Below are 14,958 nucleotides of genomic sequence, written 5' to 3' on the forward strand. Positions count from 1 at the left end.
GGGGTTTCAGGAGAGAGATGAAGGTCTGAACGTCACATGCGGACACTATTTTCATGTTGGCAACTCTCCCTCAGTTGTGCTTAGTGTCCCTCAGGCAGAGACCCCTGCTCACCCTTTTTGAAATACACCCCACACTCCTGCCACATAAAGAGGTTGCTCCTGGCTACAAGAAGCTAGACAGAGGGCTGGGGTTGTGGCTCAGCAGTAGAGCGCTCGCCTAGCATGTGTGAGGCCCTGGGTTCGATCCTCAGAACCACATAAAAATAAATAAATAAAGGCATTGGGTCCAGTTACAACTAAAAAATAAATATATATAAAAAAAGAAGATGGACAATGGGAGCCAATGGGTATAAAATACTTTAAAAATAGACTTTCATTCCTGGGTCTACTAGACATGGAGTGTTCATGGTCTGGAAGTTTACTCTCTGAAGAGGGCGAGCAGTGAAAATAGCCCTCTGCACAAGAAAATTCAGGCGTCTGTCTTTCTTCCTGAAACCCTGATGCAAACAGCAAGATCCTATTACCTCCAGGCAAAAGGTGGAAGCTTTCAACGTTTTGTTCTTGTCCTTTCCTCTTTTGTTTTTCACATTCTCATGAATATCTGCTTGCCCTTATCCATCCACCACCTGTCCTCCTGTCTTTGTCTCCCTCCCCTTGGTGAATGGTCACCTCGTGTGCATGTCCTGGTTGCAGACTCCCCTGCCTGGCTCTCTTTCTCCCTGGATGGCACAGGGGATCATGAAGGCCTCCCTCCTCCCAGTGACCCCACACACAGGTGGCCTCGCCATCCCATAGGCATGCAGGGAATGTTTGGAGCGCAGGTGGACAGTGCTGACCTTCAGGCATTGCTGGACAGGATGTGACAGACCTCCAGTCTGGGCACCGCAGGCAGCCCTCCCCGCGCCCGCCATACTGCCCGACAGACGCTCGCCCTGCTGAGGAAGCCCCCATTGCCCCAGGACCCTTGATCCCGGGGACGTACCTGGCGACCAGCCTCATTGTTGTGGCGGTTCATGGCGGAGCGGGCATCCGGCCGGTTCTCCCGGGCATCAGCGAACTCTCGAGACACCATCCCGCCAAACTCGATGTCCTCGCTGCAGCCGCCCCACTTCCAGCCCTCGCCGGGCGCGCCCTGGTGGCGGCTGCTGCAGCCGCAGATGGCGGCCGAGCCCTCTGCGCACGAGCGCGTCACCGCGAAGGCCACGCCGGCGGAAGCAATCGCGTGGACGAAGGCCGACTCCCGTGTGGCTGCGGAGAGAGGAGGGACGGGGTCGGTGGGGCTGGCAGGAGGCTGGGGGAGGGCGCGCAGCCACCAGCCTAGGAGAGCGGGAGGAGTGGCCTGGGTGGGGCGTCCTGCCCAGACCAGGTGGGGAAGCGTTTCCCGTTTTCTTCCAGTGGTTTGACATTTCAGGTCTCACGTTTGTCTTTGGTGTGGTTTAGTCTCCTTCCTCTGCAGGTGATCTCTAGTCCCCCAGCACCATCTATTGGAACGACTGTCCTTTCCCCAGTATGCGTTCTTGGCGCCTTGTTGAAAATCATCGGCTGTCAATATGTGGGTTTATCCCTGGGGTCTCTGCTCTGCTGCATTGTGTGGGTTTGTTTTCATGCCAATACCATGCTATCTGGGTTATTATCGCTCTGTAGTATGCGCAGTGAAAGACTGTTCAGTCCTTAAAAAAAGCGAATCCTGTCATTGGCCACATGGATGGAAATGGAGATCATCATGTTAAGCGAAATAAGCCAGGCACAGAAAGGCAAGTAGCACATGTTGTCACTCATATGTGGAAGCTGAAACATCTGTTCTCATAGAAGTGGACCAGAGGCTGGGACAGGAGGAAGAAGGGCATTAGGGAGAGGCTGGTCAAAATTGCAGTAAGACAGAAGGATGGCTCTGTATAATATATTGTTACAACTGCTTTATTTCAGTGCGCAGAGGGCTCGACAGCGGCCACCAGAGCCATCCTGCTGTCTTACTGCAATTTTGACCAGCCTCTCCCTAATGCCCTTCTCCCTCCCATTCCAGCCTCTGGTCCACTTCTGTGAGAACAGATGTTTCAGCTTCCACATATGAGTGACAACATGTACAACAGGGTGAGCCCAGTGAGCAAAAGTCATCGAATATTTAAGCATAGCTAAGAGAGGGGCTGGGGATGAGTCTCAGCTATAGAACATTTGTCTGATATGCATGAGGACCTGGGTTTCGATTCCCCAGGTTGAGGGGGGAGCTAAAAGAGAGGATTTTAAATGTTTTTACTACGAAAATGATAAATATTTTTTTTAATTTTTTTAGAGAATTTTTAAATATTTATTTATTTTTTTTTTTAGTTCTCAGCGGACACAACATCTTTGTTGGTATGTGGTGCTGAGGATTGAACCCGGGCCGCACGCATGCCAGGCGAGCACGCTACCGCTTGAGCCACATCCCCAGCCCCGAAAATGATAAATATTTAAGGTGATGGATATGCCAAAAGCCCTGGTTTGAACATTAAATGATGTATTTGTGTATCATAAATATGTGAAATTTTAAAAAGTGCACAAGGGTCTACAAGCACATGCTCAACACTCCTTGGCAAGGAGCAGTGCAAACCAAAATCAACAGAGGCTCCACTTATACCAAGAAACAGCTGGAGTTGCAGAGTCAGAGAACAGCAAGGAGGAGGCAGTGACACAGTGTGTCCCTTGGAGAGCATGCTGGCAGCAACTCCAGAAGCTAGGCGTATTCCCACCGAGTCACTGGGTCCCTCCCCTAGAGAAGCCCACATCTGCACTAAGACAAGACAAAGGTAACAGCAGTGCTCTTGTGACAGCCTCAAATGGGAGGCACCCAAGTGTCCATCAACAGGTAGATAGATGAAAAGCCATGGCATGTCCATCCCACGGAATTCAATTAGCAATTCAGTAGCTCCCTTATCAGAGGTTTCAGTTACCCATGGTCAACCACAGTCTGAAAATATTAAGTGGAAATTTTCAGAAGTAAACAAGTCATAGCTTGGCATGGTAGCACATGCTGAAATCCCAGAGGCTCAGGAAACTGAGGCAGGAGGATTGCAAGTTCAAGACCAACCCTGGGCAACTTAGCACGCTGCTGACTCAAATTGAAATATAAAAAGGGCTAGGGATGTAGCTTAGTGGGAAAGCAACCCTGGGTTCAATCCCAAGTGTGTGTGCACACGCGCGCGCACACACACACACCACAAAAAAAAAAAAAAAAAAAGAAGAAGAAGAAGGAAAGATAGGAAGAAAGAACTCACCAGTTTAAACAACACAGTGGTCTGAGTAATGTGAAGAAATCTCACAGGAGCCTGCTTAGTCCTGTGAAGGTGTGAGTCATCCCTTCCTCCAGTGAAACCACCGTGTACACATTACCCATCTATTAGTTACTCAGTAGCTACCATGGTTATCAGATTGACAGTTGCAATATCACAATGCTGTGTTCAAGTTACCCTTGTTTACCTAATAATGGCCCCAAAGTGCAAGAGCAGTGAAGCTGGCAATTTGGATATGCCAAAGAGAAGGTATTTATTAAATGCCTCTTGTATGTGAAAAGGAGCAAGTTCTCAATCTGAAGAAAAGGAAAGGAAAGAAAGAGTATGCTGAGGTTGCTAAGAAGAAGGAAAAAGAAACACATGGTAACTTTCCTGTAATACCTCAGACTGCAGAAAAATATGAGGTCCACAGCTCATAAAGGAAAACTTACCAATATGTTGAGAGAGACCACATTTGCTTAACTTCTGTATAGTGTATTGTTACAAACTGCTTTATTTCAGCATTAGTTGTTAAGATCTTACTGTACCTTACTGAAACATGAAATGTCATCACAGGTTTATAAGTTTATACAGGAAAAAAAAAAGCATGGTTTAGAGAGGGCATGGTACCATCCATGGTTTCAGCATCCACTGGGGGTCTTGCAGTGTATCCCTGTGGATAAGTAGTAACTAATGTAACAGGACCTCAAAATAATCATGGGGCTGCAAGAAGGCAGCAAAACAGAAGTTACCTGGTCCTGGGCCTGGGACCCATGTGGAGACCACCACCCCGCCCCCCAGTGCAACTCTTGTTCTGCCTGTGGCAACCTGCTCTCACCGTCCTCTCTGCCACCCCTCACTCCAGGAACCTGCAAGGCCCAGGTGTAGGGATGCCTCTTCTGGAACTGTCTCAAGGCCAGTGGCCTGCAGTGCACACTCTGCCTGTGCCAGTTCCACTGCCCTCAGCCTGGGCCCATGGCCACTGAGGGCTACAGGGAATATATGCTGGCCACTATTGGCTCATGTGTAATATTGGAGCTACCTAGTGTTCCGTGATTCTTCCTAAAACAGGGAAACTGAGGCTGAGGAGGAAAGTGGTGGTATTTTTGTGGAAGGGCAGTTGAGGAGGGCTGGAGTTTGTGAGAAGGTTGTCGGTGTGGGGGGCTGGGATTCAAGGGAGGCAGATGGCCTTCAGACAGCCTGGGCTTGGAGATGCAGGAATGAGTGGTACCTCTGTTCCTGAGTGCATGCAGCCTCTGCTGCCAGGTATCCAGTCACTGCCTGCTGGGTGGGGGGGATGTGGGCCCTGTGGTCCATGGAGGTCACTCTCTTCTCCACCTGCCATCTGATGTAGGTGTGCTAAGCACCTGCTGTATGTTAAGCATGGCATTCTGAGTGGGAGAAAGTGCCAGAGCAAGATGAAAGAGAATCTGACCTACTGATTAGCAGGGATTATATGAACCTAGCTAAAAAATGCTCTGGGCTTCCAGTGCCACAGGCCTAGGTCTCTGGGGGCTCACACACCCTTGCGCGGTTTCTTAGTGTCTCTGCTGTGGTCCTGCAGGGACCTTTTCTTATCTCTCTCTCCTTGATGCCCTGGGCTGTCAGGAGGAAGAAGAGAGCAGGAGACCTCCCTCAGTGGGACAGGAAGGGGTGTGGAGGGTCTCTCGGGCAGGCTCCTCCTGAGCAGACGTTCCCTCAGGCCCCTTGGGGTTGGAAGGCTGTGGCCTCCTTAATTGCCCAGGAGCTCTGTCCCAGGGCAAGCAGGTAGGTTGCAGGGCTGCTTCCACACCTTCTGCAGCTCAGTCCTGGGAGGGAAGCCCCACAGCTTCGTGTGCCCCAAAGCCCAGGCAGGCAGGGCACGGGAGCAGTAAGCAGGCACCCACACACTGCAAGGCTCAGCACATGTCCACGTGTCCATCACCTGAAGCATGCTTTCCCCCAATCTGAGGATTCACAAATCAGAAAGTGTTTTGGGTGGTGGCTTCCTGCCACCTTTCCCCTGGCTGACTGGTCACAGCCTCCCTGGATCCCTCTGGGTGACCTGGTGACCCTTTCCATGGATTTGCACACACTCCCTGGATGACCCTTTACAGACCCCAGCTGCTCTTTTACCCTTCCTAGGGCTCTACCAAGAGCCTGGACAGCTCCTGCATCCAGCTGGGAGCCCAGAAAGGAACTCTCTACTCTCCCAAGTGGGCCCTGGGGTCTCCCAGTCTCTTCCACCCTTCTAGGCCCTTCTCTGTGAGTCTGTCTCCCACCTGGACCCCAAAGAGTTTCCTAATTGGGCTTGGCACCCCCAGTTCCATATAACTCCTCTGACACACACACGTATGTATACACACACACACACACACACACACACACACACATGCACACCTGCCACACAAGCCAAGTTCTTTGTATAAAGCCAAATGACAGTGTGGCACTTCCCAAGATTTGCAAGGCTACTCCTTGCGTGACCCTGCTTTTCCATCTGTTGCTGCTCCCAGTTCTTCCCTGGCTTAGGCTGTGCCTGCCACAGTCCTATCTATTCTATGGGGCAGCAGCCAGGGTCCTGGATGTTGTCTGTAGCTGGTATGGCCCCTGACAGCCTCCAGATCTCCCAGCTGGGGGGTCCCCCCTACACCAGCCTCCACTGCTCCTCAACTGGACCTGCACTGCTCCTGTGATGTGTCCCCAGCCTGGACACTTCCTAGGGCAGGGATTGTGTCTTGCTCACCTTTCATTTCCAGTTTGGAGAACAAAGCTACTCAAAGTTTGTGGGGCCAGAGGAAAGGGTAGGAGCCCTGGGGTAGGCAGCGAGCCTACCTTCAGCAGGCCAGCTCCTGCTGTTCTAAGGCACCCAGGCTAATGGCACTGGGTGAGCCATGTCCTCTGGTGGACCCAGGATAGTCCCCCTGCCAGGTGGCCACTTCCTTGCACCTTCCTAAGGTCCTCCTGTTTTCCTTTCCTCATATGAATCCTCAGTTCACAAACAGGCCTGGAGTGGCCTTTCCCAGGCCCTAAGGCACTGAGTAGGTAGATGCCAGTATATGCCAGACACCAGCCACTTCTCTCCTGCCTCCATTCTACAGAGACCCCTCCTTAATCTATCTCTATTTATTTTTAAAAATTTTATCTTATTTATTTATTTATTTACTTGTGGTACAGGGGATTAAACCCAGGGGTGCTCTACTACTAAGCCATACTGCAGCTCTTTTATTTTTTGAGACAGGGTCTTTCTAAGTTGCCCAGGCTGGCCTTGAACTTGTGATCCTCCTGTCGGGGCCTCCAGAGTCTCTGGGATTATAGGCTGGCTACCACACCTGGCTTTATCCTATCTTTCAAGGACCTGAGATGCTCCCTCCCTGCCCCTCTGGGGTAGGGGTTGGGCATACTTTCTTCTTAACCCTCTGGGACTGGCCTACCCTTCCCTGCTGTCCCTGAGCCTGGGTTAGGAATTCTAAGCAAGTGGCCTGGGGGATTTTGCAATTTAGCTTTCCTGGCTGCCCCTCCCACGGCAGCCCAGAGGGAGCATCTAACTGACCTCCTGGAGAAACACATTCGGCTTCTCCACCTGCCCTCTCTCACTCCAAGTTTTGTGGACCTTCTCCAGGCTGACACTCCAATTCCTGAATGCTCTGACCCAGACAAGAAAACCCGCTTTGTTGCAGGAGCTGTCTCCCAGCTGGTCCCTGCTCCCTGCCCTTCTCTGTCTTCTGAACAGACCCTGAGAGATAAGGAGAACCAGGGACCAGAGCTCTCTAGGCCTTGCCCCTGCCCTGCCCAGGATAAGGGCTGAGAGATCCCTGCTTATCAGAACTTAGGCAAATAGCACAAGGCTGGCAGACACACTTGAGGGCAAGGGTGTGCAGGGGAGGGAGGGTGGAGCTCAGGACTTAAGACACAGGGAAGGGACCTCATTTTTGCTTGGCTCTATCACCAGCAAATTGATCAGTGTTCTCTGCTGAGTCTCAGTTTCCTCTGATGTCAAATGAGGAGGTGAGGTTCCTTCCAGAAAATGTCAGGCTGGCCAAGCTGAGGAAGCCCTGAAACTGGCCTTCAACTGGCTCAGGAAGAAATGAGATGCCAGGGCTCTGCAAACAGGGTCAGACCACTAGGACAGAAATCCCCAGCTGCAAGGCCGTCATAGAAGCTGCAGGCCAGAGAAGTGAGAGATGGTGTGTTCTGAAGTCACTAATCCCCAAGCAGCTCCCCACGACACTGATGGATCACAAAGAGAGACCTGTGGCCTGTGGCTGTGTGCTGGAGACCCAGCAGACACCCTAAGCAAGGGATGGCATCAGCATCCCAGCAATGGACAGGCACCATGGGACCCTGAGGGCACTGCTCCACCTTCAAGGGGCACAGCCTGCACCTAACTGTCAGAAGACCTCCCGTGAACCGAAATCAAGGGCCTTCCTAAAAATACCTGGCCATATCCTCGGTGGTCCCAGGGTCAGGACAGGGGAGGGAGGGCAGAGGAGCCTGAGCAATGTGGTGACAAAAAGCAATGAAGGACCTGAGATGGGATTTCGGGACAGAAAAGGGAGGTCAGTAGAAAAGCAGTGACGTGAGTCAAGCCAGCTTACTTGGTAGACTGGAGTCCTGGCTTTGGTGCATGGTTGTTCCTGTGTCAGCATCATGGAGCCAGACAAGGGCTCTGGGACTCCTGGTGTTCCTCCCGTCAGGCTTTTACAGATCAAGGACTATGTCAAAATTGAAAGTCAGAAAACATCCTGAGGCTGCCCAGGAGAATGGCCCCAGGTGACATTCCGAAGTACAGGGACTGCTGATTTCATCCAGGGGTCGAGGGGCAGGCAGTCCTCTAGGGTTGGCAACCCTCTGAGGTTGTGGCAGAATGCATGGGTGTGTCTGGGAAGGAGTGTGTGTTCCTGGAAAGAGCATCTGTTGTTATTATCAGATTTCCTCAGGGTGTTGCAATAAGCAGGTTGTCAATGAACCAGTCCAGAGTAATCTCCTTCCTGGAGTTGCTGGGGACAAGGCTTCATGAGGTCCCTGAGGAGGGCAAGGCTGCTGCCTTCATCATAGCCAAGTTCTTTGCCACAAATAACACCGTGGTTAGAAATTTCCGTTTCTGTTGGCACAACAGAGGTCTGTGGGTGGGTGTGGGGTGAAGCCATCAGCCAACACTCCAGAGAGCAGGAGACCTTTCCAGTCTGAGGTAAAATGCCTTATTTCAAATGGGCCACTCAAAGTCAAAGGAGGAGGGGTAGAGGCTGTGGGCTGAGGGATCAGGACACTTAGACTAATGCTGACATTTGGCCAAATCTTGGGTCTGAACAGAACAAACTCTCTATAGCCTGAAAAGTTCACCCAGGCTCTGCTCAGACCCAAGATTCTTCCTACAATGTGGTCAGGTGTAGGGAAAGAGAAAAATAAGAGAAATATGTGGTAAATTGTTCCAAAATAGAAGTGAATGACACCTGGGGAAACCATCTTTGTCCAGCACTTGCTGTAGTTTCATTTAGCAAGTTCAAGCAAAGTATCAATTATCTATCCTTCCTTCCTTCTTTCCATTTTTTTAAATCAACACACTCACCCATCCACCCTTCATCCACCATTCCCCACCCATCTATCTATATCCATCTATCATTCACTCCCCATCTATTCAATCCATCCACCATCCATCCATCTATCCATCAATTCACTCATCCATCCATCTGGCTACCATCCATCCAACCAACCAACCATCCAACTAATCAGCCATCTATCTATACGTTCTCCATCAATCACCCATTCATCCTATTCTCCAGCTCCCACCCACCCCCATCCACCCATCATCATCTATTCTATCCATTTTGTCTTCCAGATTCCATTTACCCAACCGCCATCCACTCACCAACCTACCATCCATCTGTCCATTCACTGATCTAGGATCTGAGAGTTCATTATGAGCAAGGTGCAGGGAAGCTCAAATCCAGCCACAGCCTGCACAGATAGAGCCCTCTCTGGGTCCTCCTCTGCCTCAGAATTCTTGGAGCACAGGACCTATCCCTGCTGAAACTGCCAGTGCACAGGAATGGACCTTGGGGAGGTCCTGGCAGATGGTCATAGAAAGCACAGCAGATTAATCCACCAGCATCAGCACTTTACAACACCCCCGCTCACCTGGCCCACACAAGGGTCAGGATGGGCACCCGCTGCCCCAAATGCACCAAGCCTCTTCCTCAAGTTCCCCCAGTTTCCACCAGGGTCCTGTCTGGGGGTTCACTCTGAGCTGGGATGGGAGGACTCAGCGATGGAGTCCATCCTGGTAGGGGCCTCCAGGCCACTCTGGACATGGTCCTGGCTGCTCCAATCCTAGGTCACTTGGAAGCAACCAAACCATCCTTCCCATTTCGGTAGGGAAGGCTCGGTGGGCTTCCAGAACTCCCAACGGTGGGCACCCCTTCCCGGCCTAGTACTCCAGCTAGTCAGGTTGGCGGGAGGACCAGGCACTGCCAGGCAGACAGGAGCGGGCGGTGTGCCCCAGCGGGTGCGCGCTGGCGGCCGACGCCCTGGCGCCTCTTGTCCAAGCTGCCCACCTTCCCTCCTTCCCGCGGCCCCTCTCCAGGCCGCTGAGGAGCCTGGCGGCCCGGAGGGGGTGTCGCGGTGGCATTTGGTAATCACACGGCGGCACAAAAGGCCCAGGAGCCACCTGAGAGCGGAATGCGCCCGCGCCCCAGCGTGGCCGCGGCCCCTGACACCGCCCGGCGGCCCGCGCGGCCGGACGCCTTGCTGACCCGCTGGGGCTGATGAATCCGGCTTTGTGCCGCACTGTCACGCCGCGTTAGGCCCACAATGGCCGGCGATATTTTATATGAATTTCCCCCTGGCCGGTGATTAGGCGATCCTCAGCCAGTCATAGCAACCTGGAAGTATGCGCTGCCCGCCGGGCCGTCGGCGCGAGGGGAAATCCCTATTCAGTCGCTCTAATTCAACACCCCGAAGGGCGTGTGAATCGCCAACAGCATTTTCACTTTTCCCTTGTGCTTAATCTTGTCGTCGTCGCGGGGACATTGTGCTCAGAGCCGGGCGCGGCGGGGTGTCGGCCGGGGTCCCCCTCCCACTGCGGAGAGTTAATGATATACCAGAGAGGCCCCCGGAGCCAGCCAAGCCCCCACCCCCAATGCGCCGTGAATGGCAACACTTTCGGATGGGAGGGGTCAGGGGTCGAAACCTGGATTTGGGGATGCCGTTTCCCTAAAGAGCTGCCCTTTGGTCCCCTCCTGAGCACGCAGGCTGGGGACGCCCGGGCTGGCCGGCAGCCCCTCCCCTTGCCGGCCCTCTGGGTAGGCTGTGGACACACAGGACGGTGCAGGGACCACCCCCTGAGGGGTTCCGGATGTTGGAGACAATCATTAGGAAGGGGCTTTGCCCTGGAGGGAAGGAAAGCTGGGCTGCCCCTCTCTAAAGAGAACAGGGTTTAAGTTTGGGAGACGTGGGCGTTTGTCTCTGGGCTGACCAAGGGCACACACTGAGAACCTGACACCCAAAAACCCCCACCTCTGCCACCCTTGGGGCTTGAGGAACTCTGGGAGTCTGACCATACCCTACATTGAGTGGGGTCAGCCACCCCTCAACAGGAGGCAGAATGTGTGGGCTGGGGACTGCCCAAGTGGGTTAGGTTCCAGTAAGAACCCTATAGTGAGTAAGGGCTGCCTCTGCCAGCAGAGCACCCTCAGGGGCTGCTGGGGACAGTGGAAGAGAAATGCCCCCAAGGCGGGTTCAGAGAGGCAAGCCTTGACAGGCCCCTCCTACAAAAGGAGCTGCATGGCCCAGGAACCCGGGCTTAGGAGGACTCTGGGAGCAACTCTTATCAGGGTGGGTGCAGCCTGAGGCCCCAGCATCCAGGGGTCCTGGGGCATCAGACCTCATCCCCTTATGATCCCTGTAATTCTTCTCTGAGATACAAACGGCTCACTCGGCCAATACAAAGACGGGCTCGGGCCCGGAAAAGCCACAAGTCACCCCCAACCCTGCTGGGCAGCCACATCCACCGCACTTCCCACTGGCCTCCTCCCAGGAATGTCTGCTGCTCTTCTGACGTCCCTCTGTGGGTCCCAGGCCCTGGAGCTGAGCAGCCTTCTTTGGACAGCCCTGGCAGGCCTCTCTGTGCTTACAGCCTCCCTACTGGCTTCACCTCACCAGAGGTCAAGAGAGGGTGTCAGCTGGCTCAGGCCCTCCAGGTGTCCAGGGCCGGCCTTAAGGAACAGATAAGCTGCACCAGTCTCCAAGCTCTCAAAATTCCTCAAATGCTTTTCTGCCCAGAGCTAGGTTGGATTGAAGAGGAGAGAACTCTTCAGAACCTGCCCGGCTCTGCTTCTCTGACTGTCCCAGGCACCGGTGCTTCCCCAAGCTGTCTGGTGGGCCTGGCCCACAGTCCCAGGCCAGATGGACCAAGGGCAGATGGGACTAGAAGCAGAAGGTGTACATGGCCCTTCCTTCCTATTCTCACAAACTACTACAGTGCAAACACGCCGCCCACATAACACACATTCACACACATGCATGTGCACTCCACAAGCACAGCATGGCGCATCATACACATGCCCGTACACGCAGATACTCCCCACACAGCACACACGTGCACACACATGTGCACACACGCATACACCCACACACCCACACACAGTGAATGCTCAGATGCACTTTCACACGCACACTTGCGTGAGGCTGGCCCCCCTCACAGGTTGGCCGATGTTAAACTCTGTTCAACAAGGCCGCCTCAGCAGGGTGACCAGGCATCCCCATGGTGTTTGCCACAAAGCCGGGGGTGACCTTTGACATGATTAGGGCCACCCTGACCCTAATCCAATCAGATTGATTACTGTGAGCCAAGTTGAGCCTCTGAGGCTGGCGGGATTGGGGGATTCCACAATGGCTCCCCTAGCTGGCTTCTATCTGGGGCACCTGGAGGGGCCCACTAGGAATCCTGCCCTTTAATCCCAGGCATCCTTTTTCCTATTTAAACCAAGTAGTGAGAGTTCCCTGCTCATCCAGTGGAAAAGGGAGGAGGGTGAGATAGTCTGAGAGAAGTACAAGGAGAGGGGAGAGAAGGGGGGGCAGGAGAGATAGAGGAGGCTGCTAACTGATGGCGGGCGCTCAGACATGTTTAGAGAAGGGACAATGTAGCCTGTTCCCACCCTGAGGCAGGACAGAGTCTGCATTGGTGGGGAGAGGGTGTGGGATGCTGAAGCCAAACAGTCCAGGTGCCAGCACATAGGCCACTGTTAGGAAGTGAAGGAATGAATATGAGGGTCAGGGGTTCCCCTAGCTCTCTGGGCAGAAGGCAGCTTGCCTGTCCGCTCCTTAGGGCAGGACCAGACACCTGCAGAGGTTGCTTGGCCTTGGGGAGCCTTCTGAGTTTATTCAGGCCCTTTGAGAAATCTTCAGTGACCTGCAGACCCTTCACCCTCTCCCCAAACAAACTTGGGGGTGAGGTGGGGGCTCAGGAGTCTTAACCCATTCCTGGCCTCCATAGCAACTGTCCTACCCTCCAGGCAGTCCCCACTACCTCCACAGGCCTGAGCCACACCAGGGGGACCTTGTTGGGCTCATATCCGAGGCCCCACCCTCTGTTTGGAGTCTTTGTAGCTAAGCCATTGAGGCTGGAGGCCCATATGGCCACAGTGCCTTGGTTTTCTCTCTTGGAAAACAGGCTCACGACAGCGTTGGCCTTGTTGGATGGGTATTAAGACTGAGTGGCTGCCAGGTGTTGAACCCTGAAATGGTACCTGGAAAGTACCATCTGTGTGTTGAGAGGGAAAGTACTAGGAGATCTGGCCAAGGGTGCTTCCCCTGGGGGAACACTTCCCACTGCACAGCCCCAGGCACAGCCCTGTCTACCCTGGACACACCTTCACAGAGCACCTGCGGAGAGCTGGAGCATACCTCTGTGCTGCCCTCAGGGCACCAACTGTGTAGGGGGGGGGTGTGTGTGTGCCTGCAATAGGGAGGACTGTATACATCAGGACCATGGATACCCCTCTGGTTCTAGGATATCCCAGAATCTTCCTGGAAAGCCCTCAGCCTTAGGGATTTGTCCCAGAAGTAGGGTGCTATTCATAATGATTGGATCTTGTGAGAATCAGTTACTTCTAATTTCCTGTTTTCCACACAATTTAAGGAAGATCTGATTGATTTGTGTGCTGACAGACTTTTAAACTTTTTGTTAATAGATGGCCTTACGGTTTTTGGCACATATAACTCCAAAAAATTCCAAAGAATCGAATGATGCATTATAATAAAACTCTCCCATTTCCTCTCTTTATCTGTAAGGACAAGGTTTTCACACCTAGATCCATAAAGCTTAAAAATGGGCTGGGCCCACCGCTGACATGGTGCCCAATGGTGAGAAGCTGGATCTTCCTGATTTGGAGGGAAACGCGAGTGCCCCACCTCTACTGCTGTTCAACGTGTCCTGGATAAAAGGAACCTGGACTGGGAAGAAGAGGTAAAACCCTCTTATGTACAAAAAAAGATATCTGCAAAAATCCTGTATGTCAGAACAATGAACAACTTCAGCCAGGTTACAGAGCTCCTGTGGCGTACTAAAAATACACAACGCTGGGTGTGGTGAACACCTGTGATCCCAGTAACTCCAGAGGCTGAGGCAGGAGGATCGAAAGTCAAGGCCAGCCTGGGAAACCTAGTGAGGCCCTGTCTCAGAATGAAATACAAAGGCCTGAGAGGGTAGCTCTGAGGTGAAACACTTGCCTACCATCTACAAGGCCCTGGGTTCAACGTCCAGGTCTGCAAACAAACCACAAACAAAATCCCCAAAACAAACACCACACACCAGGAATGAACAATCTGAACAGAAGATGAAGAAAACAACACATTTATGACAGCATCAAAAATGAATATGGCAGTTGGGAGTGGATTTAATCCAGGAAGAATAAGAATGGTACTCTCAAACTGTGCCACATTGGGAGAAATTGAGACCAATGTAAATGGAAAGATTCTGCGTTCATGGATCAGAAGATTTAATGTTGTTGATATGGCAATACTCCCCAACTGACCTGCAGATTCCACACAACCCCTAAAAATCCAGTCTTTTGTGCTAAAACTGGTAAGTTGATTCTTTTTTTTTAAAAATATATTCATTTACTTGAACACAAGTATCTTTATTTATTTTTATGTGGTGCTGAGGATCAAACCCAATGCCTCACACATGTGAGGCAAGCACTTTACCATTGTGCTACAGCCCAAGCCCCTGATAAGTTGATTCTAACATTCATGCAGAACTGTCAGAGGCCTCAAATAACCAAATAAATCTTGAAAAAAAAGGTAAAAGTTGGAGACCTCTCAGTTTCTGACTTCAAAACATGCTACAGAGCTACAGATACCAAAGCAGTACAGCAGTACAGTACAGTGTAGAGTCAGGCAGAAAGACCAGTGGAACAGAAGAGGTGGCCCACAAATAAAGGCAGTTCAGCTTTGACAAGGATGCCCAGACCAACGGGGCTGGCTGTGGAAGTGGGGATCTGTCCCTGCAGCAAATGAGGCTGGAACAGCTAGACTTTCACATGGAAAGGAAAAACCATGTCTCACACCATACACACAACTCAACACAGATCAGAGACTCAAACGCAGCAGTTAAAGCTATTAAGACTCTTACAAGAAAACTTGAGGAGAGTACATCTTTGTGACCTTGGATTAGGCAGTGGTGCCCCAAACCAAGCAACCAAAGAAAAAAGAAGATGAATTGGACTTCATCAAAATT

The 14,958-nt window shown here is 52.2% G+C and overlaps 1 protein-coding gene across 1 annotated transcript in view; it reads right to left on the reverse strand.

Moving 5' to 3' along the window:
- The window catches only part of WNT3A (Wnt family member 3A), a gene marked incomplete at both ends in the record, with an annotated part of 40,443 nt that overhangs the window by 3,751 nt on the left and 21,734 nt on the right, over positions 1–14,958 (reverse strand). The window contains one exon of the mRNA XM_081295951.1: positions 983–1,248. Coding sequence (XP_081152077.1) covers positions 983–1,248 — 266 coding nt within the window. The remainder of the gene's footprint in view (positions 1–982; positions 1,249–14,958) is intronic.

Source organism: Spermophilus citellus (genome assembly GCF_964194105.1).
Source record: "Spermophilus citellus genome assembly, chromosome: 1".
NCBI lineage: Eukaryota > Metazoa > Chordata > Mammalia > Rodentia > Sciuridae > Spermophilus > Spermophilus citellus.